At 50.7% G+C, this 13,628-nt stretch overlaps 1 protein-coding gene across 2 annotated transcripts in view; it reads right to left on the bottom strand.

The window, feature by feature from the left end:
- The window catches only part of GAB3 (GRB2 associated binding protein 3), a 140,895-nt gene that overhangs the window by 19,277 nt on the left and 107,990 nt on the right, over positions 1–13,628 (bottom strand). For both annotated transcript variants that reach the window (XM_029066959.2, XM_029066960.2), the window contains exon 2: positions 11,317–11,620. In XM_029066959.2, coding sequence (XP_028922792.1) covers positions 11,317–11,620 — 304 coding nt within the window. The remainder of the gene's footprint in view (positions 1–11,316; positions 11,621–13,628) is intronic.

Here is a 13,628-nt window from a genome sequence, read left to right as displayed (position 1 = left end):
AGTGCCTTGGAAGATTGGGAGGGAGGACTTAATTGCTCAGTGGCATGAAGATGCTGAAATACCAGCTGGAAGGATATGAAGCAGCATGGCCTAGTGGATGGAGCCCGGGCCTGGGAGTCAGAAGGACCTGGGTTCTAATCCAGGCTCCTCCCCTTATCTGCTGTGTGACCTTGGGCCAGTCACTTCCCTCCCTCTATGCTTCAGTTACCTCATCGGCAAAATGGGGAATAAGACCGTTAGCCCCACGTGGGTCATGGACTGTATCCAACCTAATTAGGTTGTATCTACCCCGATACTTGGTACAGTGCTTAGCACATAATAAAGACTTAACAAATACCATAAAAAAAAAAAACCTGGGGAGATTCCAGATGAACTGGGGAAGGTCTCCTGGAGAAGAGGTGACTTCAGGAGGGTTTGGAACTGTTTTTTTTTTTGGATATGAAGTGTGAGATTCTGGCAGGGTGATGACGTGAGGGATAGGGTGGAAGGAGAGGCAAGGATGGGGCCAAGTAGGTAAGACCTTTTTTTAAAATAAACGAAAAATGGTAGGCCACATGGCTTCTCCAAGACCTGACTTGGTTTCACAGGGTGAGTGCTAGATTCAAAAGGGCTTAGTACAGTTCCCTGCACACAGTAAGCGCTTAATAAATATGACTGAATGAATGAATCTGTTGGCACAAAGCTACCTGCCTTGCATCGTGTCTAGAAAGGGCCATGGGTCTCTGGGCAGAAAGGAGCCTTCTCTATAATTCATTCATCAGCAGAGTGTGAACCAAATGTGGGACAGGGTCCAATCTGACTACCTTGTACTACCCCAGCGCTCAGAACACTGCTTGGCACATAGTAAGCACTTAACAAGTACCATAATTATTATTATTTTTTAAGTGGCAAAACTAGGATTAGAACACAGGTCCCTTTGACTCCCAGGCCCAGGCTTTAGCTACGAGGCCGTGCTGCAAACCCAGGCAGATTTGGCTCTGGGTACCAGCACCTTAGATCCACCTGCCATGGAGCCGTGGAGCAGGAGAGGTGGAGGGCTGACTCGATGAGAGGCCCTGTTCTTTGAGATTCCGCTCTCCTTCCCCCGAGCCCGGCACTACCAGTCTGACAGCGAGCAGGCCTTCTGGCCCCGGGTCAGATCTCCTTCCCAAGCCTGCAGTCCGCTGCCCACTGCCTACACAAGGGAACTCTGATCCCCATCCTACATTATTCATCGTGCTTCGGCCGATTCTACAATACCACTGCCTTCCCCTCGGAGCTCGGAGTGTTCATGGGCGGCTCCGATCGATCCCCCCCGGGAATACTCTCCCCATTGGAGAGATGGGAAGGCAGCGGAACGAACTGCCCCGGTCCAAAGTACGAGCCCTTCCTGGATGCTCCGGGCAAGGGGCTCACGGGACGGACCAGGGCCCGGCTCTCTCCACCACGGGCCGAGGAGTCGACCAGATGACGGAGTGAGTTCGCGGCTGTAGCTGCCCCCGGCCCGCGATGCCTCTGGGCTGGGTTGACATCTGGAGCTCCCTCTCTGGGGTCAAGGGTTACCTGTCTGGGGACTCTGCTCGGGGGCTGGTAATAGAATCGGGGAGCATTAGAGTTAGGTGGCAGCATCTGGGAAGAATCAATAATGCATGACTGGTTTCTAAAGTGAGACTCGGCTCTTCTCGCCGCCCTCTCCCAACTGTCTTCCCCTGGCCCCGGTACCTCCCTGCCTCACAGTACCAAGCCAGTCGACTTGTTTTGTTTTCGTTGTCTGTCTCCTCCTTCTAGACTCTCAGCCCGTTGTTGGGTAGGGATTGTCTCCATCGGTTGCCGAACTGTACTTTCCAAACGCTTAGTACAGTGTTCTGCACACAGTAAATGCTCAATAAATACGATTGAATGAATGAATGAATGAAAGACGGCAGTGGGCACAAGCACTATTACTATTGATAATAATGACAGGATCTGTTGAGCCCTTACTAGGTGACAAGCATTGTTTTAAGCGCTGAGGTACACACAAGTGAATCAGGTTGGACCCAATCCCTGTCCCACATAGGGCTCAAAGTCCTAATCCCCATTTTACAGATGAGGTAACTGAGGCACAGAGAAGGTCACAGAGCAGACAAGTGTTGGAACTGGCATTAGATCCCAGATCCTTCTGATTCCCTGGTCTAGGCTCTACCCACTAGGCCACGCTGCTGTTCTACTAGCCTGGACTCAGCCCCAATTCCTCTTAGTCTGGGGCTACCCAGAGAACTGCCAGCATTTAGAACAGTGCTTGGCACATAGTAAGCGCTTAAGAAACATCATCATTATTATTATTATTCCATACGCCGGCTTGGTTCCAACTGGATTCAGCGAAACCAGGCCATGCCATTCTCTAGCCCAAAAGGGAAATTCCTGATGAAATGGGATTGGAACAGCCCTGGGCCACTAATGAACACTCTCCGCTTCAGTGAATAATAATGGGAATTAAATACCTGTTTTCCCTCCCACCTAGACTATGAGCCCCATGGAGGGAAGGGACTGTGCCCAATCTGATTATTATTATTAACAATAATAATAAAAAATATTTGTTAAGTGCTTACAGTGTGCCAGGCACGGTAGTAAGCATTGGAGTGGATACAAGCAAATTGGATGGGACACAGTCCCTGTCCCATGTGGGGCTCACAATCTCAATCCCCTTTTTACAGATGAGGTCACTGAGGCCCAGAGAAGTGAAGTGACTTGCCCAAGGTTATTGCTATTATTAAAGGAGTCCAGAAGCTGCAGCAAGAGGGAGGCGATTAGGAACTGGTCTTGGGGAGGCGGGAGAATCTTTGCTCTTTCTGTGAAAGGAGATGAGTTGGCTCTCCTCCCGTGAGGGGAGTGGACGAAAGGCCACCTGTGGGAAAGCAGACCGACCACGGCCCGGGTCAGCGCAGGGGTGGGCTGCGGGGGGCCCCTTCTCCGGCCTTGACCGGAACGGCATCCCGCTAATTTTGCCCGGTGACCCTGAACACGCTCTCCCAGTTTCTGTTTGTAAATCCCGCCCTAGACCTCTTCTCCGTTGATCCAGACCCTTTCAGTATCTCCCAAGGTTATTGACACTGGCTCACCAAAATTCCTCGCAGAATGGAGATAACTAGCTGCTCTAAGGCAGGAGGCTGGACTAAATGACCTCTTGAGGTCCCTTGGGTCCTTGGATTCCCTAACACTGCAAGGTGAGGGAAAATAGGGACGCCAAAGAGAAGGCAGATCAGCTGCTAGTGACAAGACAGGATTCCCTCTAGCCTGTAAGCTCATTGTGGGTAGGGAATGTGTCTGGTTTTTGGTATATTATACCTTCCCAACTGCTTAGTACAGTTCTCTGCACACAGAAAGCGCTCAATAAATATGATTATTTAGGACTTCCTAAACCAGAACATTGACTGTACAGCTCCTGAAATTCAACCTGATGGACCTTCGGAGACCTGTCCTCCCCCTGGAGCCAGGGAACCTAACAGAGAAGAGACACAATCTCTTGCCCTCGGATGATTCCACTCAAACATGGGTGAGGTGGACGGCAAAGACCTAAAATGGCTGAACACGTAAATGTTCGCTTAGTACAGTGCTCTGCACAAAATAACCGCTCGGGAAATACCATCGATTGATTGCTGTCTATGGGTTAAAGAAACTGATCACTGGAACCATGCATTCCAAGACTTGGTGTGGCTATACCCACTCGGTTTTCTTCCGTGACCCTCAGTGATGCCACTCACAGATGTCCTCCCAGCTTTCCTCTTGAGGATGGGAAGGTGTGTACAGGCCTGCGTTAAGGTCCTGTCGAATCTCTGGAATAATACCCCCTGCCGGGGTTGAAAGTAACAAAGTTCCGGCTTCCTGGAAGCAACCATCAGTTCCCTGAATGGGCCAGGCCTCTGTTCTGGTCATCTTTTCGCAACACTGTACAGTGCATGTCTCTCCACCCCTCATATTGTACTCTCCCAATCACTTAGTACAGTGCTCTGCACACATAAGTGCTCAATACATGTGACTGACTAACTCAAAAGTCTCCAATCACTCCTCTCAATCGCGAACAACTCCTCTTAATCAGTGGCAAAAAAAAAACTCCCTCTTCCTCATCCACTCTCTTCTCCCACTACACCCCAACTCACACTCACTCTCCAGTCATTCAGTCAATCGTATTTACTGAGCGCTTTCTGTGTGCAGTGCACTGTACTAAGTGATAAGGAGAGTAAAATAGAACGATATAACAGACACATTCCCTGCCCACAACCAACTTACATTCTAGAGGAGGAGACAGATATTAATCCGAATAAACAAAATTACAGATATGTACATAAGTGCTTGTGGGGCTGGGACAGGATCTGAATGAAGGGAGCAAGTCAGAGAAGGCCTTTTGGAGGAGTTGTGCCTTCAATAAGGGTTTGAAGAGGGGGCGAGTCACTCTGTCGGACATGTAGAAGGAGGGCGTTCCAGGCTAGAGGCAGGATGTGGCCAAGAGGTCGGTGACGAGATAGACAAGATCGTGGCCCAGTGAGAAGGCTGGAAGTAGAGGAGTGAAGTGTGTGGTCTGGGCTGTAGTAGGAGAGTAGCGAGGTGACGTAGGAGATGGCGAGCTGATTGACTGCTCTTGCCTCCCGAGCTCACCTTGTCACTGTGCCTCAAACTCAACCCTCCACCTCACACTAGACTCACGTCCTTCCCGCTGCCTGTCACCTCTGTATCATCCACATCCCAGCTCTCCCTATCTTTAAAGCTCTCCCGCATACCAGTGTTCTCATGAAGCTTTCCCCAGTTAGACTGTCGTCAGTCATGTGATCCATCAGCTGCCCTGTACACTTGGGTATATTCCATCTGTGCATCCACTGACACCCATCCATACTTCTGCCCTCCACAGCAATCGCATTGGTCCTTTCTCCTTCGACTGGCTTGTTTCTGCCCGTTTCTTCCTGTAAGATCAACAGCTGAGGAGCAGCATGGCTTAGTGGAAAGAGCATGAACCTGGGAGTCAGAAGGCCTAGGTTCTAATCCCGCTCCGCCACTCACCTTCCGTGTGACTCTGGGCAAGTCCCTTAACTTTTCTGAGCCTCAGTTTCATCATCTAGTAAAATGGGGATTCAATCCCTCTTCTCCCCGCTACTTAGACTGTGAAGCCCATGCGAGACAGGGACTGTTTCCGACCCGATTAACTTGTATCCGACCCGGTGCTCGGAAGTGTATGACACATAGTAAGTACTTAATAAATACCAAATTTATTGTTAGGCCAGTCTCCCCCTGTAAGATCATTAACTAAGACGCAGTGTGGTCTAGTGGAAAGAGCCCGGGCCGGGAGTCAGAGGACCTGGATTCTAATCCGTGCTCCTCCACGTACCTGCTGAGGGACCTTGGGCAGGTCACTCTACTTCTCTGTGCCCTCTGATGAGGGCTCTGATGAGAAGCAGCGTGGCTCAGTGGAAAGAGCATGGGCTTTGGAGTCAGAGGTCATGGGTTCAAATCCCGGCTCGGCCATTTGTCAGCTGTGTGACTTTGGGCAAGTCACTTAACTTCTCGGTGCCTCAGTTACCTCGTCTGTAAAATGGGGATTAAGACTGTGAGCCCCACGTGGGACAACCTGATTCCCTTGTGTCTACCCCAGCGCTTAGAACAGTGCTCGGCACATAGTAAGCGCTTAACAAATACCAACATTATTATTCTCTGTGCCTCAGTTCTCTCACCTGCAAAATAGGGATTAAATACCTGGTTTCCCTCCTACTTGTGAGAGGCGAGTGGGTACTTGTGTGTTTAATATCATTGTTTCTTCCAGAAACCCTTGCTCAAGGAAAGAAACCCATCTCCTGTTGCTAAATGACATATTGTCTGTCCTCAGCCACTCTCTTCCAATGGTCCACTACTGTACTCTCCCAAGGGCTTAGTACACTACTCTGCCCAGAATAAGCACTTAATAAATACGACTTATGGATAGACAGGAGGTTGCAGAGCACTGGACGTCTCTCGGGATCTCTTCCAGCTAAGGGAGCCGAGGAGAGGGCACCAGTAAGTTCTGAAGGGAGAATCTGAGCGCTATTTCCAATAATGCACTCAATGCCATGACTCCGGAGGGTAGAGGAGGGATATGGGAAATCCATCTGAGTGCACTGATGGCAGAGGGGGAAGGGATGGAGGGCCCAGAAGGGTCTCTGAAGAATTCTACCCTAAGGCTAAAGCCAGAGGCTTCCTCAAGCACCAGGAACACTGAGATTCGGCTAGGATTCTGATGCATTCATTCAACCGTATTTATTGAGTGCTACTGTGTGCAGAGCACTGTACTAAGCACTTGGAATGTACAATTTGGCAACAGATAGAGACAATCCCTGCCCAACAAGGGGCTCACAGTCTAAAAGGGGGAGACAGACAGGAAAACAAAACAAATAGGCACGTCAGCATGCATGGGACTGCAATAAAAATGACCCACCCGATAAATAAACCTAGCTTGTATAATAAAAGTGGTATCTGTTAAGCTTACTCTGTGTCAAGCATGGTACTAAGCACTGGGGTGAACGCAAGATAATTAGATCCCACCTGGGGCTCAGAGTCTAAGTAGGAGGGAGAAGAGAAATTCAATCCCCATTTGGCAGATGAAGGAAGTGAGTGCAGAGAAGTGACGTGACCTGCCCAAGGTCACCCAGCAGGCAAGTGGCGGAGCCAGGGTTCAAACTCAGGTCCTCTGACTCCCAGCTCGTGCTCTTTCCACTAGACCACGTGGCTGCCAATACATCCCTGACAGGACCAATCACCGATGACGAGTCGACGTCAACCTGCCAAGGCTCGTCAGAAACTGGGGCACGGTGTTTCGACAGGGTCTAGACTGAACGGCACAGTGATTTCGGAATCGATTTTCCAGGCACTAGAGGTAAACAGCAGGCAGGGTTTGGGGCTCCAGCTACCCGGCCCAGAGGATCTGGGGAAAATTCCACCTGGCGGGATGCAGGGCAAAGTGAGCTCGCACCCGGCCTCTGTAGGGCTGTTGATCTGCTGAGGAAGCCTGGAGGAGCGGTGGAGAGGGAGGGATGTCACTTAACTTCTCTGTGCCTCAGTTACCTCATCTGTAAAATGGGGGTGAAAACTGCGAGCCTCACATGGGACAATCTGATCACCCTGTATCCCCCCAGTGCTTAGAACAGTCTTTGCACATAGTAAGCGCTTAACAAATGCCATCATTATTATTTCTGAAGTCAAAACTCAGCACGGCCTTGTGGATAGAAATGGGCCCGAAAGTCAGAAGGACCTGGGTTCTAATCCCAGCTCTGCCTCTTGTCTGCGGGGTAATCGTGGGCAAGCCTCTTCACTTTTCTGGGCCTCAGTTCCCATCTGTAAAGCGGGGGTGAAGACTGTGAGTCCCACGTGAGACAAGGACTGGGAACAGCCTGACTAGCTTGAACCTACCCCAGTGCTCAGTACAGTGCCTGGCACACAGTAAGCGCTTATCTACAACCCCCGATGCGGTCAGCCCCTGTTCCTCCGCCTACCGTGACCCAGCAAGGAGCCGCGAGGGGGATTTGGAGGCAGAACACCCAGAAGATGTCAGAAGGTCATCGGGGCGTGCAAGTTGACATGTGGAGTAACTGCCTTGTGGTGGCTGAGGGCTGGGCCTTTCTCACATTTGTCTCCCTTGCTCAGATCTCTCTGGCCGGGCGGAGGAGGGAAGAGGGTGTCTCACAGCTCACCTCCGTTTGGGCCCCATGGCTGCTGCCTGGTGAACTCATCACCCGCTTTCCCAGCTGGACACTTGAGAGCGTGCCAGCTTCCCAGATGACATTGTTGTCTATGGAAAGCAACCAAGACCCCACCCCTCATGTAAGCAAGTCACCAGAGATCAGAGGAGAGTGGTCAGCGGGGCGGGAGGGAACCGGCAAGGCACCTCTTGCCTGCTCAGAATTGGGCAATTATTGCAATTTTAATTATTACTGTTATTTTCCATGGCATCTGTTCAGAGCTTACTTTGTGCCGGGCACTGTACTAAGACCTGGGGTAGATACAAACTACTACTACTAATAATAATAGTATTTTATAGGTGCTTACTATATGCCAGGCAGTGTATTAAGTGCTGGGGTGGATACAAGCAAATCGGGTTAGACACAGTCCCCATCACTCATAGTCCCTGTCACTCATAGGGCTCAGAGTCTTAATCCTCATTTTACAGATGAGGTAACTGAGGCACAGAAGTGAAGTGACTTGCCCGAGGCCCGAGACAAGTGGCAGAGATGGGATTAGAACCCATGATCTTCTGACTCCCAGACCTATGCTCTATTCACTTCTCTGCTATTCTATTAATATCATTAATAACAAGGATGGCGATGATACTAATAATCACACATTATGGTGCATATTAAGCAATTATTATGTCCCAAGCACTGAATTAAGTACTAGGGCAGACACAAGATCATCAAATCAGATACAGTCCTGAACCAACCTGGAACTCACTGTCTAAATAAAAGGGGAAGCAGATATTTCATCCTCATCTTAAATATGAGGAAACTGAGGCTCAGAGATGTGAACTGACCAGCCTGAGGTCACACAGCAGGCAAGTGGCAGAGCTGGGATTAGAACCCAAGCCCTTGCTCTGTCCACTAAGCCAGGCTGCCAGCACCGTGGCTTCCGACGTACCGCAGATTCTGGGATTTGTGCCCCGCAATTGCACACCGCCACTACCCCACCTCCCCTCTCTTTCTCGAGTGCTGGGTTTGGGTTCTTAGAGCACAAGCCTCAGAACCTGGTCGACACAGGGTGAGAGGAGAGCAAGGGCGGCTCTTTCCTCCCTGGCACTACCACGCCGCCCCGTCTCGCTGACATCCCATCTTGCCCTCATCCCCGGAACTCAGTCAGCTGAACAGGAGGGTGAGGAGACGGAAGGGCCTCTGAAGTGGACAGGCTTGACGCACAAACACACTTGGAGTCTTGGAATTTTAGGAACCATAAGGAAACTGAGCGTGACCGGCGATGGAGCCCCCATAGCACCCGGCCTGGAGATCAACAGAGTGCGGCGGTCCCCGAGTTAGCCAGATTCCCCCGACACAGCCAAATTCCGGCAGTTGGTTTTGGCCGGAGTTGGGGAGGAGGATGGTGTCTGGGGCCCAGTAGTCAGCTGGGAAAAGGGCTGAGTCCGGAAGCTGCAAAGCACCCGGGGAGGACCGTGCTGTCAGCTGACCCGAGTTCCATCTCCCATTGAAGGTTCTCGGTTTGCTCTTTGCCCTGGTCGGGGATTGCGAGAAGGAGGCCCATTTTAAAATAACTTGCCTCGAGGGGAAAGTACTAAAAAATGTTCCCGACCCCGCCCACTGAAAACAAGATTTAGACAAAAAAGGTTGGGGAGAGGGGATTGTTCCGCCTGGGGAAGAGAGGTTTGAGAGGCTTCGGATTAGCCGCAGTGACCGAGGCGGTTGGCACTGGACTTTCGCTGCTTTCCGAGACCCCACTGGTCCCCCTCACCGGACTAGCTGGACTCTGAACTTGGTGTTTTGTGGTGTTTTATAGGTATCACCTTTCTCGGCGTGTCTGTCGCCATCCCCACCCGATTCTTAGGTTGGGAGTCCCTCAAGGTTTAGGGACCGAGTCTGATTCTCACTTGTGTTTTTTCCCCCCTGAGCTCAGGTCAGAACTCTGCACACAGCAGATGCGTAATAAACACTAATAACAGTGGTATTGGTTAAGGGCTTACTTTGTGTCAACCACTGTTCTGAGCAGTGGGGAAATCAGATCAGATACAGTAGCTGCCACACTGAGGGCTCACAACCTAGTACTACCAGAATTACAAAGAATAAAGATAATAATTACGATACTTGTTAATTGCTTACTTTGAAGTTCTGGGGTAGATACAAGTTAATTGGGTTGGACACAGTCCCTGTCCCACGGGGGGCTCCCAGTCTTAATCCCAATTTTACAGAGGAGGGAACTGAGGCACAGAGAAGTGAAATGACTCGCCATTATCACCCAACAGACGAGGGACCGAGCCGGGATTACAAACCAGGGCCTGAGACTCCCAGGGCCACTACTTTCCAGTAGGCCACACTGCTATCCCATTTCTGCCACTTGCCTGCTGTGTGGCCTCAGGCAAGTCACTTCACTTCTCTGGCCTCAGTTACCTCATCTGTAAAATGGTGAATGAGACTGTGAGCCCCACACGGGATAAGAACTGTGTCCAACCCAATCTGCTTGCATCCACTCCAGCGCTTAGTACAGTCCCCAGCACATAGTAAGCACTTTACGAATACCATAATTATTATTTTATTCTCTACCATTAGGTGGCCACCTCAGAGGGGGCGAGGGCCCCCACAATTCTGGCCCCTGGGGGGTGATGCCACCAGCTTTCTCCCCAGGGCTTTTTGGGAAGGAAGGTATTCACTCAACTGAGCGCTTACTGTGGGCAGAGCACTGTACTAAGCACTTGAGGTAAGGTAAGGTAGCCAGAAAGGGGAGAGAGGTATAGCCAAGATGGTCAGTCGATTTGGTGTCCACCACTGAGAGGCCGTGGGCCTTGCCCTGGTGTCCACGAAACTCTGGTTCTCCCTGGTGGTCATGGCATATCGGGGGTCCTGGACATGCGGGGGTGACCTGTCCCCTTCTCGATGCCCGGTAGTAAGCTGAGCCCTGAACGCCACCTTGCCTGCCCCTCAGCAGGAGGCAGTGGAGCTGAAAGCGAGTCAGTCGGTCGGAAGCCCATATGGGGCCGCTGAATGGGAAGGGATCTGGCCTTGGCAGAAGCACAAGGCAGTGGAGCAAGATATCGCTTCCGCCATGGAGGAAAGGGAGAGGTACTGGTCAGTCTCATCTCCTTCTTACTCGAGGAGCGGCGTGGCTTAGTGGATAGAGCACAGGCCTGAGAGTCAGAAGGGCCTGGGTTCTAACCCCGGCTCTGCCACATGTCTGCTGTGTGACCTGGGGCAAATCATGTCACTTCTCTGTGTCTCACTTACCTCCTCTGTAAAATGGGGATTAAAACTGTGAGTCCCATGTGGGATAGGGACTGTGTTCAACCTGACTGACTTGTATCTACCTCAGAGCTTAAAACAGTGCTTGGCACATAGTAAGCGCTTAACAAGTACCGTACTTATTAACAAGTGCCATAATTATTACTCCTTCTACCCCTCCTCTTCCCTTTCCTTCCCTCCTCACCCCAAGTTCACCGCCCACCCCATCCTAAATACGTAAAAAGGGGCATCCACTCTGAGCGGAAGAGTTATTAGAGTTCACAAGGCCTCTTTGGGAGCCTGTCAAGGAGAGGGGAAAGGTGGTAAGAAGGAAATCTGTTGGGGGGCTGGAAAAGGAAGCAGGCCCCGGCCCCACCGCCACCCGCCTCGGCCCCAACTCCCTGCCTACCCGTGCCGTCGTCCAAGTGTCCGAAGTTACAGATGTGACTGATGTGACGCACCCACGTCTGCATCTCCTCCTCCGTCTTGGCCACCAGGTAGAAGGTGCGGTAGGCCGTCTTGACGATGAACACGAAGTTCTTCTGGAATTCCTTCCGGATGAAGCTGGGCCCGGCGTGCTTCTGCACCTGGCATTCATTCAGGTCGATGACCCGGATGGGCTTCTTGGAGTGGTTGTTCCGGTAGTATTCCAGGACGTCCGGGTTCCCGCTCATCCGTCCCCGGCGCAGCACGAACCAGCGCTTCCGCCAGGCCTGTTGGGAGACAGGGCAACGAGTTAGGCGGGGGGCAGTCGATCGGGACACCACCAGATCTCCTGGGGAACTCTGGGTCGTCTCTTCTCTCTGCGCTTCCGCAATCCAAGCCTTCCAACACGAAAGCTTCAATCGTTATCTCCAACTTTAGGCAACTATTTAGCCTTCCTCTTCTTTTTATAATGGTATTTGCTAAGCGCTTACTATGTGCCAGGCACCGTACAAAGAACTGGGGTAGGTACAAGCTAATTAGGCTGGGCACATTCCACGTCCCACACGGGGCGCAGAGCCTCAGTCCCTATTTTACAGATGAGGGAGTAGAGGCCCAGAGAAGTGAAGTGACTTGCCCGGAGTCACACACCAGACAAGTGGCGGAGTCGGGATTAGAACCCAAGTCCGCTGACTCCCAGGCCTGTGCTCTATCCACTAGGCCACAATGCTTTCCTACTTGAGTTGAAATGGAAGGCGTTCCTGTCCATGCCCCAGGAAACTTATCAGCCAAAGAGCTGAGCAAGACTACAGAAGGACAGCTAAAAGTCCAAGGAGAACACAAGTCCAGAAATATATTCAGCCTATATTCACAGTCTTAATCCCCATTTTACAGATGAGATAACTGAGGCAGGGAGAAGTTGAGTGACTTGCCTCAAGTCACACAACTGACAAGCGGCAGAGCTGGGATTCGACCCCAGGACTTCTGACTCCCAATCCCGTGCTCTTTCCACTAAGCCATGCTGCTTCTCATTAAGCCTTTACAATGGGCCAGACACTGCACTAAGCGCTGGGGTAGACGCTTGCTAATCAGGTTGAACACAGTCCCGGTACCGCATGGGGTTCACGGCTTTAATCCCCGTTACAGACGAAGTAAATGAGGCCCAGAGAAGTGAAGGGAATTACCCAAGGTCCCACTGCAGACAAGTGGCGGAGCCAGGATAAGACTTGAAGGCCCATGATCCTTCCACTAAGCCACTCTCCTTCTCCAATTATTTGTATTAATGTCTGTCTTCCCCTCTAGACTATGAGGAGGGAACATGTCTGTTATAGTCTCCTCTCCTAAGCGCTTAGTACAATGCTCTGCAAACGGTAAGCACTCAATAAATTTGACTGACTGACTCTAAGATGCTGGAGTCGCGATATAGCACTCTTCACCGTATAACTTGAAACAACAACCCTAATATCAAAATAAGGCCAGGGAATGTGGACAGCATGGAGCAGTGGGATCGAAAAATGACAGACAGAAGGGTTTTTCCTCGGGTGGGGTAAGGAGAAATATTTGAAAGAACATCATTTTCCTAGGATTGCAGGCTTGCACAAGGCACTTGGGTTTTCTCCAGGCAGGTCTAGACCTAGTTCAGTCTCAATCAATCAATTAATCCAACAATTGTATTTACTGAGTACTTACTCTGCGCTGGGTGATATGCCATACTAAGCACTTGGGAGAATATAACAGAGATGGTGGACCTGTTGGGTTTTTTTATGGTATTTGTTAAGTGCTTACTAGGTGTCGGGCACTGTACTGTGCTCAGTAGACACAACATAATCAGATTGGACACAGTCCCTGTCCCACATAGAGCGCACAGCACTTATAATAATTATGGAACTTGTTAAGCGCTTACTAGGTGCCAAGCACTGTTCTAAGTGCTGGGGAAGATACAAGGTAATCAGGTTATCCCACTTGGGGCTCACAAGTCTTAACCCCCATTTTCCAGATGAGGTAACTGAGGCACAGAGAAGTTACGTGGCTTGTCCAAGGTCACATGGCAGACAAGTGGGGGGGCTGGGATTAGAACCATGTCCTCTGACTCCCAAACCCACGCTCTTTCCACTTAGCCAGGTTGCACTTACGTACATATCTGTAATTTATTTATTTATATTATTGTCTGATTCCCCTTCCAGAATGTAGGCTTGTTATGGGAAGGGAATGTGTCTGTTTATTGCTCTATTGTGCTCTCCCAAGTGCTTAGTACAGTGCTCTGCACACCAAAAGCACTCAATAAACACAACTGACTGT

This window comes from Ornithorhynchus anatinus, chromosome 6 (genome assembly GCF_004115215.2).
Source record: "Ornithorhynchus anatinus isolate Pmale09 chromosome 6, mOrnAna1.pri.v4, whole genome shotgun sequence".
Classification (NCBI taxonomy): domain Eukaryota; kingdom Metazoa; phylum Chordata; class Mammalia; order Monotremata; family Ornithorhynchidae; genus Ornithorhynchus; species Ornithorhynchus anatinus.
The sequence above is the reverse complement of the archived record's forward strand: the minus strand, read 5'-3'. Positions and strand labels throughout refer to the sequence as shown.